The 22,047-nt window shown below is 47.2% G+C and overlaps 1 protein-coding gene across 7 annotated transcripts in view; it reads right to left on the reverse strand.

Annotated features, from left to right (window-relative positions):
* PRKAG2 (protein kinase AMP-activated non-catalytic subunit gamma 2) overlaps nucleotides 1-22,047 on the reverse strand; it is a 305,973-nt gene that overhangs the window by 49,395 nt on the left and 234,531 nt on the right. For 6 of the 7 annotated variants that reach the window (XM_070368928.1, XM_070368927.1, XM_070368926.1 and 3 more), the window contains one exon: nucleotides 9,487-9,556. In XM_070368928.1, coding sequence (XP_070225029.1) covers nucleotides 9,487-9,556 — 70 coding nt within the window. Of the gene's footprint in view, nucleotides 1-9,486; nucleotides 9,703-22,047 lie in introns of those variants that run through there. The other variant, XM_070368931.1, reaches the window with a different exon arrangement.

The raw sequence follows: 22,047 nt of genomic DNA on the forward strand, positions 1-22,047 counted from the left end.
GCCAGCCGCAGTCACCAGATGAAGCACTGATGGTGGCCTGATTCTACCTTTTGGCTCATTTGCCTCTCTGGTCCTTTCCAAGGGCATCACTGTAGTATATTTGTGGAGACGATACAACACGGCAGGTACCATTACATTCAGGTTTTTTAATGCACGGATAATCCTGTTTAGCTGGGTGCTATGATTACTTCCTGCTTACACAGGGAGAAAGAGAAGCTTGAAATAACTTGCCTAAGGTCTCACAGCTCTTAAGTTGAAGAAGTGGGACTCCAACCTGGGTCTGACTCATGCTCTTGATTACTCGGCACTAATTACACATGCAACTTAAAGGGGGAGGGGACAGGCCACATGCGTAAGCATCAAAGCTCAAGGAGTCATTGTGAAAGGAAGAGCCAAATGAAGTGACGTCTGTTTTGCTGAGGTCCTACTGAAACAAGTACACATTCTACAATACGTGGTCTACGAAAAACAATCTATTGGTAGCAACTTGATGCATTCGAACTGTGGTGTTGGAGAAGACTCTTGAGAGTCCCTTGGAAGGCCAGGAGATCAAACCAATCAATCTGAAAGGAAATCAACCCTGAATATTCATTGGAAGGACTGATGCTGAAGCTCCAATGCTTTGTCCATCTGATGCAAAGAGCTGACTCATTAGAAAAGACCCTGAAGCTGGGAAAGATTGAGGGCAGGAGGAGAAGGGGATGACAGAGGATGAGTTGGTTGGATGGCATCACCGACTCGATGGACATGAGTTTGAACAAGCTCTGGGAGATAGTGAAGGACTGGGAAGCCTAGCGTGCTACAGTCCATGAGGTCGCAAAGAGTTGGACATAACTGAGCAACTGAACAACAACTTACTATTAGAAACAAATGACCAAAGTATAACCTAAAATAACATCAATCAGGTACTACAAAGTTCAGAACCTCAATGATGTGATGTAAATTCAGATACACAGGAAATAGCTGTAACTTCGACAGAAGCAGCAAGTGAAAAGATTTAAGATGTGACTAAAATTTGACCAAAACTTTCCCAAATAGATGCTAAAGCTGAAACTTCAGTACTTTGAGTACCTCATGCGAAGAGATGACTCATTGGAAAAGACTCTGATGCTGGGAGGGATTGGGGGCAGGAGAAGGGGATGACAGAGGATGAGACGGCTGGATGGCATCACCGGCTCGATGGACTTGAGTCTGAGTGAACTCTGGGAGTTGGTGATGGACAGGGAGGCCTGGCGTGCTGCAATTCATGGGGTCGCAAAGACTCAGACACGACTGAACAACTGAACTGAACTGAACCAAAGGACTTTGTCCTTTGAGCATCTGAGTGAAGCTTGACTTCTCCCCTAACATCAGCATAAGTGCAGTCACAGCCACAAAAGAAAGAGCTAAGAGACTTTCTCCTGGGACACCAGCTTATGGGAGTAAGTTATCACATTTCCATGACTGCCTCTGAAGCTGTTCTGGACAGAGTCCACCTTGACCTCACGTTCAGAAGCGGGAGTCTCGGCACACCTGGGAGGTACACCCAGGTCACCTCACCTCTGCCTTGTCACTGCTCTTAGATTAGCACACATCAACTTGGCAAGGGGGCTTCCTCACTGCCTTTAATAGGAATGCCTTTATTTCCTCATAAGAAGTAACATTAACCACTGAAGTACACTGAGCCCACGTGCCAGAGTAAAAGTTAGAGCTCCAAAAACTATGAGTTCACATATGTGACAAATATTTCCTGAAACTAGGTCTTGTTTATCGTGGTATCTCTGAGACCTGGCAAATAGCAAGTTCTCAGCCCTGTCCTCACAGGGCTGGAAAATATGAACACATTTTTAACACATTAACATTTTTAAAACATTAACACATTTTAACACATTAAACACAGGGCTTCCTCAACGGCAAGGAAACATGAACACATTTCTCCTGAACAGCCCCACCAACCAGGTAGGGTCATGACATAAGGTGTGAAGGCTGGTCTGGGGATTCCGGAAAGTTGCCCTTCCTGAGGGAGTGACATTTAGGCTGAGACCTGAAGAAAGCCAGCGGGTGGCTCAGAGGACAGGGAAGAACCATCCAGGGAGAGGGGACAGCCCACCTGAAGTCCAGAAGGTGCAGAGAACAAAGCTGAGGAATGTGCAGGAGGCCTGGAGAAGGGTGGTGTGAGGTGAGGCAGGCAGAATGGAGGGGCAGAGAATACGGGGAGAAGACTGGAGTCCTGCCTAAAGGCAGAGGAAGCCGGAGAAGGCTTTTAAGCGTGGAAATGACGCCATTAGACACGTTTTCAGAAAGTATTGCTAAATGCAGCATGTGAAGTTGACTGAAGGGGGCCAGAGTGGATCAAGCTGTTTAACAGTCAGCAGAGAGGTGACGATGGCAGAGTGACATACAGGAGGGATTCAGGAGGTGACGGGGAGAGGACAGACTGCTTGGATGTGGCGGGGTGAGAGAGGCCGGGCTCAACATTATTCTTGTTAAAATACAAAGCAAAAAACCAGGGGGACACGGTGACCATTTACTGAATCAGGCTGGGGGAGAAAACAGACGAGGGGAGCGGGAGGCTGGGTGAGAGAGGTGGTGGTGCCTCAGGTGGAGACATCCAATAGGCAACCGGATACTCAGGAGAGATGTGGCTGGAGATAACTTCTGGAGCGTTATCGGTTATTAAAGCATCCTGTAATTAAATACACGGGATTAGAACACTGGGCAACAGGCAGGGGGTAATTACAGCCCTGGAAGTGAGTAGGACTGTCTAGGGGAGAGGACAGGAGGGGAAGACAAGGGGGGCTTTGGGCAGAGCCGGGAGCAAGTTCCATATCTAATGTCTGCGTGAGTCAGACCTCACTCCACCTGCTACAATACAGAACAGAACCAAAAAAGGAAAAAGAGGAGAACCCCCGAGGAGACAGGGATGAGGAGTGCACCCGGAGTGTTCCGAGGGAGAAGGGGGCGGAGGTTGTCTCTGGGGACGGCTACTAAGAGCTCAAAATGAGAAGAGGACTAAGTGTCCGCTGGAGTTTGCAGAACAGAGCCACAAAGGACCACCTTGGGGAGCTTGGACGGGGAGTGAGGGCGTAGAAAGTGGGTTTCCGGGTAAGGGACTACTTCCTGTTGGGAATGCAGGCTGGCTCGGAGCCCGTGCAGTGAGCCTAACAACCATGTTTGAAACCTGGTGACCCCACCTTCCCAGATACATCCCCTGAGGTATCTTACTTAAACTCTCACCCTCTTAATGTCCCCCTCTATAAAACAGGGATGATAAAAATATTTACCTCTTAGAGTTGCTCTGAGGATTGAGAGATGAGATCAACATAAAAGATTTACAACAATGTCTTAATATACTTAGTATACACACGTTACTATAAACCAGAAAAAGGACACAAAGTTTCTTCCGCTTTTCATTTCACAGGTAAGATGTAAAGTCCCTGGGGTCCTGGTATGACAACTTCGCAAGGGTTCTTCCGCCCTCACTGCAGAGCTGTAGGATGGAGCCACCCGGCCAGCGAGCACACAGTCTGACTCACCGGCCTGGACTCTAGCCAGCTGTTGGCTGGGGCTGCTGGGCGCCCACCACAGAGCAGACAGAGCCAGTCCTGAGAGGGAAGGTCATGGCGATCCTTTCATCCCGGAGATGACTCAGCCCCACCTCGGCTCCCGGTGACTCCTCGGTTACTTGTGAAGCCTGGTGGCCGGTCCCACTTTCAGATCCCCAAACCCTGCAGTGAACTCCCCTCTTGTTTAAAGGATTTGGCATGGGAGGGGGGTGGGGGGGTGGGGCTTAACATTTTACATAACAAAACCTCCACTCCTCTACCTCATCAAATCTAAGATACCATCAAATGTGAAGTTATAGCCTGACTTCAGAGACTTTAAAATGTACACCTAAAATCTATTAAATATGGCAAACTTTCAAATATGGGGCCAGCCAGGAAAGAAAATGTTTCACTATGAATATTTCATACAGCTGTAACTATTTTTATAATCGAGACACAGTCACTCTCTTGTGGAAGGTAAGTTGTAGGCTCAGTAGGGAAGGGGAGAGTCTGGATGGCAGGTCATCAGAGCCTTCCGATACTACTAGGCGATCGGCCAGCGACCGAGTTGTGATCATCAACCTGTCACCACCAGAGGTCAGCACCCCTCACACCACAGTCAGCGAACCAAATGGACACAGCCAAGCCTCCTGGGAGATCTGCTATCAAGGCTAAGTGATGAGGGGATATAAATGCACAGGAGGACGTTCTTCCCTAAGAAAGTCAGAGCAGTGTTTTCTCATTATCCACATGCACCCCTCCACCCCTTAATTGTCCTACCCCCATGAAACTTGAATACTGCAAATACACTGTATATCCATTCAGGGGCCCTTTGGAGAGCCAGAAACCACTATAGTATCTAAGATTTTTTTGTCCCCCAACAAGAACCAATCTCTGCTCATATCACAGCAACATCCTCATCACAGCAACATCCTCCAGTTGAGAATGAGCGAGTTTGAGTGAATGTCCATTTCTGGTTTCTGTAGAGCAGCTGCTGGTTGTTCTAGGTCATATTTTCAGGCTGGAAGGAAAAGCACAAGTTTGCCAAGTGCTGGGCTTCGTTCTACAGAGAAAACCCACAGCAGCAATAACAACAGGACAGACAAACACCACCTGGAGAGACTAGGATCATCCAAAAACACAGCTGCCTCATTACAGAACGGGGCCTCAGCTTACCAGACTCCTGATGAAAAATAGTACTTTCCCTCTCGCTTTTACTTTCCACGTCCACTTCTTACCTAGTTTTCATCGTGCAGACTACGTTGATCAGTCTTGCTAGGAAAATAAGTTTGGAGGCAAGTCTTGAAAGGACTATCCTTTGAGAAATTCCTTGCAGGTGAAGAAGGAATAGCTCAGACAGAGGACTGCGAAGGAAGCAGCAGACAGTGAGGGAACAGGGGAGAGGCGAGTGGACAGAGACGGTGGGACGAACCCACACAGTGAGCTACTGAAAGCCTGAAATAACTGGAGAGGCTGCGACAGCTGGAACGGTGAGAAGAGGGCGAGGAGATAACACAGATAGTTTCCAGGGGCTGTAACATTCTTGACGTGGTGCCAGAATCATAGGTTTATTAATCGTGGATAAATTTCAACCCTGAATATTCACTGGAAGGACTGCTGCTGAGGCTGAAGCTCCAATACTCTGGCCACCTGATTCGAAGAACTGATTCACTGGAAAAGACCCCGAAGATGGGAAAGATTGAAGGCAGGAGGAGAAGGGGACGACAGAGGATGGGATGGTTGGATGGCATCACCGACTCAACGGACATGAGTTTGGGCAAGCTCTGGGAGGTGGTGAAGGACAGGGAAGCCTGGTGTGCTGCAGTCCCTGGGGTCGCAAAGAGTTGGACATGACTGAGCCACTGAACAACAACATCATTTACTGGAGAAAGCATTCGAGGGCTGTGTTCAGGTGCTTACGGCGGTGCTTGGTCTTGTTGTTAAATAAGTTCTAGACAGTTAACCTTGATAAAAACAAACAGCTATGACTGATATAATAAAACATTTGAAAAGCGAACAAATAATGTGACTGCTGAGCGCTAAGCACCGCTCTCATCACTTTGCAGATCCTGAATCATCCCATCTTCCCATTGCTCCCATAAAGGAACCATAAACCCTGGGTGTAGTCACAGAATACCGCTCAGCACCCACGGTGCACCACTGTGTCATGAGCTGGGAAGGGGAGGCGGGATTGTGGAGAAGTACAGAAGGGCTCTGGTTTTCCCTGGTGGCTCAGACAGCAAAGAATCCGCTTGCAATGCAGGAGACCCGGCTTCGATCCCTGGGCTGGGAAGATCCCCTGGAGAAGGGAATGGCTACCCGCTCCAATACTCCTGCCTGGAGAATCCCGTGGACAGAAGAGCCTGGTGGGTGATAGTCCACGGGGTTGCAAAGAGTTGGGACACAACTGAGTGACTAAGCACGCGCGCACAGAAGGGCTTTGGGAGGGACGCTGAGAGGGTGAGACCTGGGCTGAGCTGTGATGGTGGTGGTATGAGACAGGATGTACACAGTGGTAACGCTGGCAGCTGGAGGACATAGAGAGAGAACGTCTCACCCTTCAAAGGATGTAAACCCTGAGTCACTGGGACCGCGAGGAGTCACAGAACAGGGGGCTGGCCAACTCTGCTTGTGGGCCCAACCTGGCCTCTTTCTGTAAACAAAGTTTGGCTGGAACGCCAGCCCTGCCAGTGGGATGGCGTTGCTGCTCTGCGGCGGTCCGGGCGGGCTGAGGAGTTGTGACCGAGACCGAGACCATCTAGTTTTTGACAGAAGGAGATTGCTGAGGCTGGTTCTACAGCCTGATGACTCCATCTGTGAGGCAGCAACAGCCGCACTTGGGAACTTGGCAGAAATGCAGACTCCCAGGCCCAGCCCCAACTCCCCGATGCAGAGAACTCGAATCTGCCTTCTGAAAAGCTCTCTCATGCACAGAAAGCAAGCTCTCCAGTCTCTCGTGTGCATGGCTGGGAAGAGGCGGTGAGGCTGCAGATGAAAAGTCTGCGTGTATTCTATATATAGACACAGAAAAGTGGTAAAGATTTTTCCCATAAAGGAATGGGGCTGTCAATTCATGCTCTGGAAAGGTCCCTCTGTCAGGGCATGAGGGTAAGAAATGGGTGGGCAGCTGGGGTCAGAACCCAGGCAAAGGAGGACCTGAACAACAGCACAGGGGAGACTGAGGTCCAATTTGTTCTTTCTTCCCAGAAGCAAAGAATGTTTTAAGAGATGACTCCAGCTTCACTAACGCTGCCAATTTTGTTTCTAACAGAGTATCTGTTATAATCTATTAGGAAAGAGAAAAACACCTGGTAACAAAAACACTAGTAATCAAGTGTCTCGGTGTATCCCAAATGTATCTCCATCTAAGGAAAACCTCCAGATCACAATAAAGGAAGGAGGATGTTAGGTGAATAAGAAGGGAGCTGGAAGATGAAATGAGGATCTACTCAATAGCCATGTATTATGTAGGCTGCTAACAAGTCAGCTCACAGGATACTTAAAGGTGTAATGTCTGTTAGGACTCACTGTTTCCCCATATAAACGTAAGATTCTGCTTGATATTCAATTTTTCTGTATTTTGGATGAATAAGCAATCTGAAGTTCAAAAGAAACAAAGCAGCATTTGAGACTACCACGCCAACACTATCCCTTCCAGCTTGGCTCACAGCTTCCAAGAAACTGCTATTTAACATTTTGCCTCCTTAAGAATCCAGAAAAGTTTGACAGGGTTATTTGTGGGGTTCAGCATGCTTTAAAGTAATGACAGCAATACAGATAAAAGCAGATGGGTGACAATGGGGAATTCCTTTCCTCAGATGCTTAGGTTTAACAGTTTACATTCACTCCATTGGCAGAAACAATGCAAAAGAGAAAAGGCTTGTATATCTGCTTTGAAAAATGTAACATAATTAACAAATCTCAAGTAAGGAAAAAAACCTAACCTGTGTTGAGAAGAATCTCTATGGAAGATTCATTGATAAAAACTTACAAAGTCCATGAGTTCGGTACAATAGTAAATGGTGCTTAAAATTAACAGCTACATTTACACAGTGCTTACTGTGGATTTACAGTGTACTAAATAGCATTATATGGACTATCTCATTTAATCCTCAAAACACTCTGATATGAGCTCCTTATGAACGGGAAAACTAAGGTACAGGGAAGTTAAGTAACTTGCCCAGGGTCGCACAGCTTAGTAAGTGAAGACATGGATCTGAAGCTGGGCCTGTGCTCTTAACAATAACTATGTGGGGGCGTGTGTGTGCTCAGCTGATCAGTCTCTCTGCGACCCCCATGGACTGTAGCCCGCCAGGCTCCTCTGTCCGTGGGATTGTCTCAGCAAGAATACTGGAGTGGGTTGCCGTTTCCTCCTCCAGGGGATCATCCCGACTCAGGGATTGAGCCCAGGTGTCCTGTATTGGCAGGCAGGTTCTTTACCAGAGAACTACCTGGGAAGCCCCTAACTATAAGCACCTCTCTAACAGCATCTACTCTCCTCTCCTTTTGCCCCCATGTAAATCACAAAATGATGGAAATGTAATGGATTCCTATTGTTACTGAAATCAGGGACGAAGAAACCTTATGATTTCGACATTCAAAATCTTAATGGAAAGGGGTGGGGGCCCTTTGGACAATGCCCAAAATTTGACCTGCAATGCAATAAAACCGAGGAGTAGTGAGGTGGATTTGACTTAAGACACTGGACTATTTTTCAGTAAGATAGAATGAAAATTAAGTCTCAGTAAAATTCTGAAATGTATCATGTAACTGCTTGTTAATAGTAAATATGGCTGCAGACTTTTGATGATAATTACTATGAATACATTACCTTCTGGCTAACAGGGCGTGAAATGTAGGAACTCTAAAAGGTAAAATAAAGGTAGGCCTAAAAAATTGGGCCTGGCCTAATACTGTCGACTGAACCGTTCTCATATTGGCTGAGCATGCTTATTTAAGTAATTGCCTGACTGTAAATGAACAGAAGTATTAAAGTTGGCACAAGGCACAGCATCCACATGGCACATGCTTTGTTCCCAGAGCTTTATTCCAGCAGTACTCTTGGAAAAAAAGAGAAGTCACTAAATGAATAATCGAAGAACACAAGGCAGGGTGGAGGTCTTTTACATTCCTCAAACTGTCCAACATCCTATACAAAGTTCTTTCTCAACTCTGAGCTCATCATATTCCATTCTAAAAACTAATTTTACCAAAGAACAAGAGCACCCCCTCCAAATTTTCAGTTGCAAAATAAGATTCAGGTAAGAGCTAACCATATTCCATATTAAATATTCATTTTTGCCAAAGAAAAAAAAAATCCATCCCCTCACATCTTCACAGCTTCGAAATAACATCCAAGTAAGAAGAAGAAAGGGGAAAAGGGGCCAGGAAGATGAAAAAGTGAGTGAGAGAAGAGGCGACAGAAACGATGGAATGACAGGGTCACCTGAACTCAGACCCCATTCGCTGAGCCGCCTCCGGTTTTCCTATTGAACTTTCCCTATTAAGACAAGAAGACACACCCTGCTGGTGGTATTTTCACAAGTACAGATAGGGAAGCCGTGTGTGTTATTTAAAGGTACGGACCATACACATAATTTGGGGGCGACTTCCTCACGTACCGTGGCATTACAAACAATCACGACTGCATGTCACCTTGCTCTCAGCCGAGTCCAGCTCGTAAGGACAAAAGGACCGACCATCCGTGCCGAGGGCCGGGCTGCGGGCTCCCCTTGGAGCCAGTTCGATTACGCCTCCGAGAGGCACCGCGGCCACCGCAGACGCGCTCCGTCGGCCCCGCGTTTCCCTCACCGGCCCTCGCCGCGGCTGGACGGGCGGTGGGCGGCGGGGAACCGCGGCCTCCGGGGAGGAGACCCGGCTGTCCTCGCGCCCCGGCCCCTCCCGGCCCCGGAGGAGGCGCGATCCAGCGGCGGGCGGTGGTGGGCGGTGGGGGGGCACTCACCTTCTTCTTCCAACTCGAATTTCTCCAGCATGCCGGCTTCCGCGGGTCCCGGGGCCGCAGCCAGCGCCGCCTGAGGAGGAGGAGGACGACACGGATCAGCATGCGCTCGGCGGCGCTCGTCCCCGGCCGCGCGGGCGGGGGCGCGCGGGGGCGGAGGGCGGGGGTGCGGGGAGACTGGGGCGCGGCGGGGCCGCGGGGGGCCGCAGGGCCGCGGTACGGCGGCGGGGCCGCGGGGGCGGGGCCGGAGCCGCAGGGGCGGGGTCGGGGGAGGGGCCGGGCAGAAGGGCCGCGGTACCGCGGAGGCGGGGCCGCAGGGGCGGGGCCGGGACGCGAGGCCCGGACGCTGGGGCCGCAGGGCCGCGGTACGGCAGCGGGGGCGGGCCGCACGGGGCGGGGCCGAGACTGCAGGGGCGGGGTTAAGGGCTGGGCCGGGAAGCGGTACAGCGGCGGGGCGCAGGGGCGGGGCTGGGGTGCAGGGGGCGGGGAGGGGCGGGGTGGAGGGCGGGACCGGGGCCGCGGGGCCCGCAGCACAACGGCAGAGCGCGGGGGCGGGGCCTAGACCTCAGGGGCGGGGGCGGGGCCGAGACGCGGGGGGCCGCAGGGCCGTGGTACGGCTGCTGGGGCGCGGGGGCGGGCCCGGGTGGGCGGGAGTGTGTGGGTGGGGGCGGGGCCGCGGGGCCGGGGGTGGGCTCCGCTGCCCAGCCGGGCGCTCCGGCCTCGCTCAGCGCCGGATCGCCGCGAGAAGGCGGCCTCCCACGCGGCTGGCAGGACGGTGCTGGGTCGGTGGTGGCTCGGCGCGGCCCAGCTCGCGGGCCCGGCAGGGAACCGGCGGCGCGGCCCAGTCTCCCCTTTCCGTCCCAGGCCGGCCGCGGCCTGACCTGCCGCGCCCGCATCCCGAGTGGAAGGGCCCGCTCCCGCTGCTCGCCCTCTCTGGGCCCAGCGCGTTGGTGCCGACTGGCGAGAGGGAACCGTGGGAAGAGGACCCCGGGGAGCCGGGGCTGGTCCGCGCCAGGGAGGCGGGGGCGTCCCCGTCCGGCCTCCGGGGCCGCCGACCCGCCTTTCGCGGAGGCCGGTCTTCTCATCCTCTGCCCGTCCTCCCACCTCCTTGCTAACACCCGCTCACCTTACCCCCGCCACCCACGGAAGCGCATCCCCGCAGGTTTAACCTGCGCGGGTGTGGTCTCGGCCGGCCGGGGGTGGGGCCCGAGGGGTGCGGAGCCAGGTAGGGGTGCGGTGGGCGGGGCGACGTGCCCGGGAGAGGGGGATGGAGGCTGCAAGACCCCAGGGGAGATGACATCGCAGACCGGGGCGGAGGGCGGTGTGAATGAGGGCGTGCTTGCTTGGTTTTCTTTTAAATTTTAGCCCGGCGTCCTGCATGCAGTCCATGGGGTCGCGAGGAGTCGGAGACAACAAAAAAGCCCATCCCTTTTTCCCCTGTTAAAATTTTTGTTCCCTGAAATACACGTACTGTAGATGCACTGTGTTGCTGTCAGTTTTACCCGGCCATGAAACTCTTGCTTCCTCTCTTCATAGCTCGTTCTCTTCTTTGGGGAGCCAGTGCCAAAAGTACTTACAATTCTAAATCTGGCTCTGGCCACCTCTGTTACCCTGGATCTGGGTATCTGAGACTCTCCGATCGCCAGCTCAGGTTGGCAGGCTGTGAGGCCTGGCAGCCCAGAGCTTCCTGGAAGAGCAGGGTAGCCAGATAGGCGACAGGCACCCCTCTCCTGTGTTATGGGCAATGACTGCCCCAGGTACAGGGCTCTTAGCTCACTGCAGAGTGCGAGCACCATGATAAAGAGATTAGCTCGCCAGCGCTGATTAAGGCTCCACCCCCACCCCCAAGGAACTTGGTTCTGTCATTACTGGAAGCCTAGCCTGGAGGAGGAAGTACTCATATCTTTATGCCTTCTTTTTGCTCTGTCATCTCAGTTGGGCCAATTTAAGTCTTTTTTGTTTGTTTGTTTTTTTGCCACACCCTGTAGCATGTGGGATCTTAGTTCCCTGACCAGGAATTGAACCTATACCCCCTGCATTGGAAGCATGATGTCTTAACTACTGGATCCCCCTATGTCCTACCAATCTCTTAGTCTTAATGTTTGCCTTAAAAAATGTGGGGGGAGGAAAATAAAAATAATTTTGTAAAAGATGGTAAAAAAATTTCGCTGTGTCATGCTTAACAGCAAAAGACTGAATGCTTCCTCTCTTAAGTTCAGAACAAGACAAGGATGTCTGCTTTCACATTGTTCTTATTCAACATAGTACCAGAAGTTCCAGCCACTGCAATAAGGCAAGAAAAAATAAAAGACATACAAGTTGGAAAGGAAAAAATAAAACCATCCCTACTTGCAGATGATATGATTGTCTGCATAGAAAGTCCCAAGGAATCTACTCATTAAAAAACCTCCCACAAAACCCCCAAAACACCAAAACTGGAACTAATAAGTTCAGCAAGGTCACAGGATATAAGATCAATACATAAAAGTCAGTCATATTTGTGCATGCTGACAATGAACATGGTGAAACTGGTATTAAAAATAATATTACTGGGACTTCCCTGGTGGCCCAGTAGCTAAGACTCTGCACCCCCAATGTAGGCAGAACTAGATCCCACATGCCACAACTCAGAGTTCACATGTCACAATTAAACACCCCACATGTTGCCACACTGGAGATTGAAGATCCCTCGTGCCACAGCTAGGACTCAGCACAGCCAAATAAATAAATATTAAAAGAAAAACCAACATTATTTACGATCACCACAAAGAAAATTAAATACTTAGGTATTCGCTTGGGAGAACATGTCACAAGATCTGTACGCTGAAAATTACAATGTGTGGATGAAAGAACACTAAAATAAGTGGAGAGGTACTTCATGTTCATGGATCGGAAAACTCAGCATAGTAAAGACATCATTTCTCCCTCCAGACTGATCTCTAGGTTGAATGCAATGTCCATCAAAATCCCAAGCAGGTTTTTCATAGACAAGACAAGCTTCTAAAATTTACACAGAAAGGCAAAGCTAAAACAGGCCTGAAGAAGAAGAATGAAGTGGGAAGAGTCACTCTATGGATATTAAAGCTTACTACAGGGTCTTCCCTAGTGGCCCAGTGGCTAAGACTCTTAGCTTCCAATCCAGGGGGTCCCAGGTTCAATCCCTGGTCAGGGAGCTAGTCCCACATGCTGCAACCGAGTTTGCATGCCACAACTAAAGATCTCACATGCCACACAAAAATCAGAGAGCCCACGTGTGCAGCAAAGACCGGTGCAGCCAAACAGATAAAGATAATTATTAGTAAAAAAACAAAGCTTACTACAGCGCTACAGTAATCAAGACTGTGTGGCTGTGGGAGGGAGACAGACACAATGATCGATAGAAACAAGTAGAGAATCCAGAAATAGATCCACATAAATACTGCAAATCGATGTATGATAAAGGTGCAAAGACGATGCTGGAGCAATTGGACATCAACAGCCCAAAGCCCTAATGTGAGCCTCACACCTTATACAAAAATGAGCTAAAATTGGATCAAGGACTTATAAATATGTAACACTATGAAACTTTTAGAAAAAAATAGGAGAAAGCCTTTGGGACCTATTGATAAACATAGAGTTAGATCCGACATCAAAAGCATGAACTGTAAAATAAAAATTAATGAATTGGCTCTCATTAAACTTTAAAATGTTTGCCCTGTGACAGAGCCTGTTGAGAGGATAAAAAGACAAGCTACAGAGTGGGAGAAAAAGATTTGCAGACCACAAAGCCAACAAATGACCAGTATTTGGATTATGTAAAGAACTCTCAAAATTCAATAGCAGAAAAAGAAAACAATCCAGTCAGAACGTGGGCAAAAGATACAAAGAGACATTTCACTGAAAAAGATGTAAGCACATGAAAGTAAGGCCAGCACATTAGCCATTAGGGAAATGCTAATCAAAACCACAATAAGCTATCACCTCACACCTGTGAGTGTAGGGTATATATAGTGAAGTCACTCAGTCGTGTCCAACTCTGCGACCCCATGGACTGTAGCCTACCAGGCTCCTCTGTCCATGGGATTTTCCAGGCAATAGTCCTGGAGTGGACTGCTATTTCCTTCTCTAGGGGATCTTCCCAACCCAGGGATTGAACTCGGGTCTCCCGCACTGTAGACAGACGCTTTACCATCTGAGGCACCAGGGATGGTGGTCACACCAAGTGCCAGTGAGGATTCAGAGAAACAGAATCTCTTGTGCGTTGCTGTGGGGATGCAAAATTATACCACTCTGGGAAACAATTTGGCAGTTCTTTAAGGAAATAACCTCCTAACTGTCATATGATAGATACATCAATGGCATTCTTCGGCATTTATCCTGGGGGAAACAAAACATGTTTACACAAAAACCTATGTATGCATGTTCACAACAGCATAATTTGTCACAGCCAAAACTGGACATAACAGATGTGAGTCTATAAATGTACAATGTTACATTTATACAGTGGAGTACTCAGTTCAGTTCAGTTCAGTTGCTCAGTCGTGTTCGACTCTTTGCGACCCCATGAATCGCAGCACACCAGGCCTCCCTGTCCATCACCAACCCCGGAGTTCACTCAGAGTCATGTCCATCGAGTCGGTGATGCCATCCAGGCATCTCATCCTCTGTCATCCCCTTCTCCTCCTGCCCCCGATCCCTCCCAGCATCAGAGTCTTTTCCAATGAGTCAACTCTTCGCATGAGGTGGCCAAAGTACTGGAGTTTCAGCTTTAGCATCATTCCTTCCAAAGAACACCCAGGACTGATCTCCTTTAGAATGGACTGGTTGGAGTACTGTTCAGCAATAAAAAGCAATCAACTATTGATACATACAACCACTTGCATGAATGTCCAGGCAAGTATCTCAGTGAAAAAAGCCAGTCCTTAAAGGCTTCCCTCGTGGCTCAGATGGTAAAAGCATCTGCCTACAACGCGGGAGACCCAGGTTTGATTCCTGGGTCGGGAAGATCCTCTGGAGAAGGCAATGGCAACCCACTCCAGTACTCTTGCCTGGAAAATCCCAAGGACAGAGGAGCATGGTAGGCTACAGTCCATGGGGTGGATCCCAGAGAGTTGGACACGACTGAGCGACTTCACTTTCACTTTCAAAGGTTATATACTGTATGATTCCGTCTGTATAATGTTCTTGAAATGACAAAATGACAGAAAATGGAGAACAGATTAGTAAATGCTAGGGGTCAGGGGTCAGGGATGGGGGTGGGGGAACAGAGGTACCTGTGGCCATAAAAGTGACGATAGAACTGTTCTGATTCTTAACTGTATCAAAGTCAATAATACCCTGCTTGGGATCAGTCAGTCAGTTCAGTTGTTCAGTCATGTCCGACTCTGCAACCCCATCAACTGCAGCATGCCAGGCCTCCCTGCCCATCACCAACTCCCGGAGTTTACTCAAACTCATGTCCATTAGTTGGTGATGCCATCCAACCTCTCATCCTCTGTTGTCCCATTCTCCTCCTGCCTCCAATCTTTCCCGGCATCGGGTTCTTTTCAAATGAGTCAGCTCTTCGCATCAGGTGGCCAAAGTATTAGAGTTTCAGCTTCAACATCAGTCCTTCCAATGAACATTCAGGACTGATCTCCTTTATGATGGACTGGTTGGATCTCCTTGCAGTCCAAGGGACTCTCAAGAGTCTTCTCCAATACCACAGTTCAAAAGCATCAATTCTTTGGTGCTCAGCTTTCTTTATAGTCCAACTCTCACATCCATACATGACTACTGGAAAAACCATAGCTTTGACTAGACGGACCTTTGTTGGCAAAGTAATGTCTCTGTTTTTTAATATGCTGTCTAGGTTGGTCATAACTTTTCTTCCAAGGAGCAAGTGTCTTCTAATTTCATGACTGCAGTCACTATCTGCAGTGATTTTGGAGCCCCCCAAAATAAAGTCTGCCACTGTTTCCACTGTTTCTCCATCTACTTGCCATGAAATGATGGGACCGGATGCCATGATCTTTGTTTTTTGAATGTTGAGCTTTAAGCCAACTTTTTCACTCTCCTCTTTCACTTTCAAGAGGCTCTTCAGTTCTTCACTTTCTGCCATAACGGTGGTGTTATCTGCATATCTGAGGTCTGCTTGTGATATCATACTGTATTTTCCCCCACAAGTCAAGCCAAGCTGATTTAGTTGTGAGGAGGAAATGACAATCGGGGTTCATTTAGAAGAAAATCTTTATTGAGGACTTCCCTGGTGGTACAGTGGATAAGAATCTGCCTGCTAATACAGGGGACATGCGTTTGATCCCTGGTCCTGGAAGATTCCACATGGTGGGGAGCAACTAAGTTCTCAAGCCCAAATTACCAAGCCCACATGCTGCGCGCAACTACGGAAGCCCGAGCACCCTAGAGCCAGCAAGTCGCAGCTACTGAGCCCAAGCGCTTACAGCCTGTGCTCCACAAGAGAAGCCACTGCCATGAGAAGCCTGAGCAGCACAAGCGGAGGGCAGCCCCTGCTTGCCACGACTAGAGAAAGCGCGCGAGCAACAAAAACCCAGCGCAAACAAAACTTAAATGAATAAATAAGTATAAAAGGAAGAAAATGTTACAAAAATCTTATTGAGCCATGATTCACGTACCAGAAAATATGATTCAGTACCGGCACAGGGTTGTGCAACCATCTCTGTTGACAGCACTTTCATTATCCCAAAGGCAGACCCTGTACCCATCACTGTCTTAACCTCCTTAACCTCCACCCCCAGTCCTAGGCAACCGCTAATCTCTTTTCTGACTCTACACATTAGCCTATTCTGGACATTTCACATAAACAGAATCATATAATATGTAGTCTTTTGTCTCTGACTTCTTCCACTCAGCATAATGCATTCAAGGTTCATCCATGTTGTAAAATTTATCAACACTTAATTTCTTTTTATTGCTGAATCGTATTCCATCGAATGGATAGACTACATTTTATTTATCCATTCATTAGTTGCTGGATATTTGGGTGATAATATGAATATTGCTTCTATAGACACTCATGTACCGTGGTTTGTGTGGACATACGTGTTCATTTCTGTTAGGTGTAGATCCAGGAATGGAATTTCTGGGTCATATGGCAACTCTGTATTTATCATTTTGAGAAACCACCAAGCCGTTTTCCACGGTGACTGAACCTTTGTACGTTTTCACCAGGAATGTACGAAGGTTCCGATTTCTCCCATCCTGTAGTTTCCGCAAGATGTTACACTGGGGGGCATTAGGCGAACGGCACGCAGGATTATCTGTTACAACTGCACGTGAATCCACAATGATCTCAAAATAAGTTTAATTTTAAAAAGTTTGGTGGTACCTAGTGCAGATGTCAATCATCCTGATTTTAGAAAAGTCTACATTTCAATTTCCTGCAGTCAGTTTGGCATACTTAAAAAAATCCTTCACTGATATTCAGTAGGAGCGTCAGCAATTTCCCTGTAACCCTGACGAATTCTTTACTGGGAGGCTGAACTGTGCAGCCAGTGGGAGTATGCATTTCTGGATGCTGTGAACTCCGCAAAACTGGTCCTCAGACCCAGAAGTCCTGTGCCTATGACTGTTGACATGTGTGGAGCATAGAGATGGAGACAAATTAATGTGAGTCTCCTACTTTTACTGCATTTGATAGTGGGGGTACAAGAGTAGACGAAAATAAAAACGTCTCTATCGAATATGCGAGTGAGGCTGAATTTATTTCCACAGGTTATTTTTTCACTTTGTAAGACATCTCACGCTTTCTTCCTTCGAAAGGCATGCAGTCAGAGGATACCAGAAGGAGGCAGATGACTCTGTTTTATGACACACAAGGTCAATTTCAGGGACGTGAAGGCCCGAGACGCTTTTCAGATGTGCACCGACACATCGACAGGCTGAAATGAGTGATGGATGGGTTAGGACAGACCATCTGAAGTTGGTGGTCGTCGGCTGCCCTTTCAACGGTGATGTTTTCTTAAAGTCTCAACAGACTTACACGCCAGACTTAATTTTAGCTATTTCAGGCTGGCGGGAAAGCCAGGGGTGGAGGAGAGTAGAGAGGGAGGGCTTGGGCCATGTCGTGCATGCAAAAAAGGGGCTTGGACTGATGCGACCCCATACCTGGCGCCTCTCATCCTTGAGAGGTGCCGGGTTTCCCTCCCTAGACCTCATGTAGATTTTCGGTATTTCTACGTTATACCATCCACTTCTGCGGCCAGTCTGGGCTTACTGGACTTCAGTGTGATGGGAGGGAATGGAGGTGAACTTTTCTGAAAGAAGGCCCGAGAAACATGGAGCCCTTACAAGTGTGACTCTTTGGTTGCTGCAAAATGCTAAGTTATTAAGGACCATCTTGCATAACTGCGCCCAGTGTTTTGAATGATTGTCGGAAGGGCAAACGCCAGCCTGGAAACTTAATCATTAAACAACAGCCAAAAAAGCTTTCCTGTATGCAATGAGGTCGGATGTGAGTTCACTTTGCCTTAAAAAAAAAAAAATCCTAAATAGCTACTACAAGAAATCAATCAGCCTTAAATACTGGATAAGGAGCTCTTGAATAATTTAGCAGCTTTGATGTTTCTCCCCTGCTGTCTTCCGTGAGCTCTGCTTTTCTGCAAAGACGTCCTCCGGGTGGAAGCAAAGGGGGGATGGGCAGCTCCCACCAGTGCGGGCAGGAGATGTGCCTGCACCCCCTTCTACTTTCCACTCTGCACTCCCAAGCCAGGCCCCACCCTGACTCCTGTGCTGCTGGCCTTCAAGCCTCAGCCACAAGCCCTCAGTTCTCCTGAGTTCCAGACCGCCTCCTGTCATCTGCATTTTAATCTTCTATAGGCAGTTCACACTCATCCATCTCAAACGGTCCCTGGGGCCTCTCACTCTGTCTCTGCATCCTTGGAGGCGGTCCCAGGTGTCTCTGTCTCCATCACACTCCTTAGCGAGCCTGGTTGTTGGAACAGCTCTGGTTTCTCCCATCTCATCCTTTTCTAGTCCATTCCCTACCCTGGAGCCAGGGCTCCTTTTAAACACAAAGTTGTTCTTAGTAACTCTCTTTAGAACCACCCAGTGACTCTCAGGACCCTTTAGGGATGTCGTGCAACTCCCCAGCCCTGAGCAGGACCTGGTCATTTTATTTCTTCACCTTCTCTGGCCAAGCTCCTCTGCGTCCCCTACACTGGAGCCCCGAGGCTTGAATATTCTGCCCCCCTTTCCTACTTCTGCCACTGGGCTAGCTCCTACTCACTCCTTTATGAGTCTTGATGATGAGAAAAACTTTTTAGTCATATTAAGAACTAGTCAAGGAAAAAAAAAAGATGCTAAAAGTATATACTTTTTGGATCTTCCTTGGTGGTGCAGTGGCTAAGACTCCACACTCCCAATGCAGAGGGCTGGGGTTCGATCCCTGGTCAAGGAACTAGATCCCACATGCTGCAACTAAGACCCGGTGCAGTCAAATAAATAAGTATTAAAAAATGAAAACAGTGGTCTAGTGCTTAGGAGACTCTGTGCTTTCCCTACCTGGGCCCAGGGTTTGATCCCTTGTCAGGAACTAATAAGAACCTGCAAGGTGTGGCTGCTGCTGCTGCTGCTGCTAAGTTGCTTCAGTCGTGTCCGACTCTGTGCCACCCCATAGACGGCAGTCCACCAGGCTCCACCATCCCTGGGATTCTCCAGGCAAGAACACTGGAGTGGGTTGCCATCGGACATGACTGAGCAAGGTGTGGGGCAGGGCCAAAATACATACATATATATATATATATATATATATATGTATTTATATCATATATATATATCAACTCTCATACTCCTCAGAGGTTTTATCATTTGGTTCTATTTTTCTCTAGGATCTTAATTTAAGAAAATTTCCATTAGGAATTTTTATTTGAAAAAAAGCGATCTAAAATAAATTCAAGGTTTGCCTATTAAAAAAAAAGAACGAGTCTTAAGAAAGCAGCTCAGGTTTCACCAGGAAGCCTTTCTTGATTCTTGACCTTTTCTAACAGCTCACCTGGTAAATTTGTTCTTTGAACCCACAGGCTTCTATAAGGCACGTAGCGTGGGACTGGGATTCACTTTTCTGTCCTCCCCTAAAGCCCATAAACTCTTTGAAGGGGAAAAACAATCCTGTTTGATTATATTGCCTGTGCCTGACACATAGTAGGCATTGCAAAAATACTTGGGTGAAATGAATTGTTCATTATTAGCAAACCAATTGAAAACACAGTGGGTGAGCAGATGATTTTAGTAGCATAAATGGGCTCAGAGGTGATTTACTTCCACTCACTCCTGCTTCTCCTGGACCTCATTTCTGTTTAGAAATAATTACACCCACTTCCCCTTGAGCATCGGAGCTGGTATTTTGTGGAAAAGAAAGTGACTGTGCTAAGAAACAGGAGCAGCATTTTTATTTTAATAGACTCTGTCTGAGGACTAGAGGTTGTGGACTGCACACCCTGGTTTGGATACCGCTGCCAGCTCTTACCATCTCTCTATAATTTTAGTTTCTGTTGAGTAAGAACAATTGATTTTTTTAAGTGCTATAGAAATTTGATAAAAACTGAAACTACTTAACTATTAAAAACTGAGTAAAAACTCAAATTATTTATATCTTAAAATATAAGATATTTACTTATAAAATAAACATAAAAACTGATAGAGTAAATAAAAAATAAAAACTGATATATAAAATAAAAACTAATACAAACTGAAACTATTTATATCTTAAAATATAAGATATTTAACACCATAACTACTCATCCTTCTGATCGGTTTTAATCATTATATTTGGGAGAAAGGTTTTTTCCCTTTTGACAGTTTTCTAAATAACAATTTCAGATAGTATAAAGTTAGTTCCTTCCTAACATTTATTTATGATTTCCTTTAAAGAGCATTTATTCCACAGAATCGTTTCAGAGAGTATGGTAACCAATTTCTACAGTTCAACAAGTCAGCTCAAAACTGTTTCAAAGGAGGTATCATTAAATAAGAGATAAAGAGGGACTTCCTGGTGGCCCAGGGGCTAAGACTCCGCACTCTCAGTACAGAGGACCCGGGCTGGAATCATGGTCAGGGAACTAGACCCCCTATGTCGCCGTGAAGACCCCATATGGTGCAAGCAAGACCTGGTGCAGCCAAATAAATAAATAACAACAACAAAAAAATAAGAGATGAAGAAAAGGGACTAAACAAAAAAAAAAAAATCCCTTTTGTCTGGCTTCTGTTAAATTTTCTTCTAACTTCCAAAAAATAGACAATGTTAAGATTTTGAAGATAGTCATTCAGCAAGTATTTACCATCTGCTATATGCCAAGAACCACAAAAGGTAAGTCAGTTAAATATCTGGTGTGAGGAGAAATTCACATCAAAGATATGAATTAAGAACCCTAAACATATATAAGTTTAATCTGTTTACACTTCAAATTCTGGATCTGTGGAACTCATTACTCAGGGTCTAGAATATATATTTCTTTCTCCTTTCACAAAGAAATCCAAAAATTTTTTTTTTTTTTTTTTGATAGTTGAAATCTTATCAAGTTTGTGTTTAACAGGACTTACTGGGGAACTAAACACCTTCTATTACTTTGACAACTCTTATTATCCCATAATATCCCATAATTAGCAAATTAAAAAAATAAGTATCGCTCAGCCAGTTCAATTAACCTTTCAGTTCGTACTGCATCAAGCCATAAACTTTGACATCTCTATTTCAAAACAAATAGAAATTTATATTCCTCTTATAAAGCAATCCCTCAAATGATATAAAGTCTTTCTTCACTGTTCTCTACTCTCTCCCCTAGACTATTAAGCCTTCTGAGAACAGACTACTGTTCATCATTTTTCCAGCTCGTTGTATCCCCTTTTTATGGAAGCTCTGGCCAGAAACTGGTGGAAAGCTTCAGAAGTGACTGCGACTGCTTCCATTTCTGTTCCGTCTTGGTGTGTGTTGAGAGACCGAAAGGAAAGTTAGGCGGACCTGTTCATGCCCTGCCGCGCCCTCTCCGCTTGACCCCGGGGGATTCTGTGCTCTGTTTCTCTGTCTTTGGTGCTATGTAGCTGAGGAGCAGGAACTGGGGACACAGAGCCGACTAAACACACGTGTGGGACCTCAGTGTGTCAACCTCCGGAGAAAGAATCTACATCTCTTTTACTGTGATATAACTTACCTATGGTAAACTGCATCCACTTGCAACTGTGCCAGCTACAGTCAAGACACAACACATTTTTCTTACCCCCACCAAAGTTTCCCCGTGCTCCTTTGTGGTTCATCCCTGTTTTTGTCCACAGTTTCAGGCAACTACTGATCTACTTTTTGTTACTGTAGGTATTTTCTAGAGTTTTATATACATGGAATCATACAGTATACACTCTTTTGCACTGGCTTATTTCACTTAGCGTGATGATTCTGAGATTCATTCACGCTGTTCAGTGCATCAGTAGTTTGTTCTTTTTAACTGCCGAGTAGTATTCCATTGTATGTATGGATGTGCCATATTTTGCATCACCATTCACTTGTTTGATGGACATTTTAGAAATTTCTAAATTTTGACCATTGTGAATAAAAACGCTCTGAAGATACATGGCTAG

Source organism: Bos mutus, chromosome 4, assembly GCF_027580195.1.
Source record: "Bos mutus isolate GX-2022 chromosome 4, NWIPB_WYAK_1.1, whole genome shotgun sequence".
NCBI lineage: Eukaryota > Metazoa > Chordata > Mammalia > Artiodactyla > Bovidae > Bos > Bos mutus.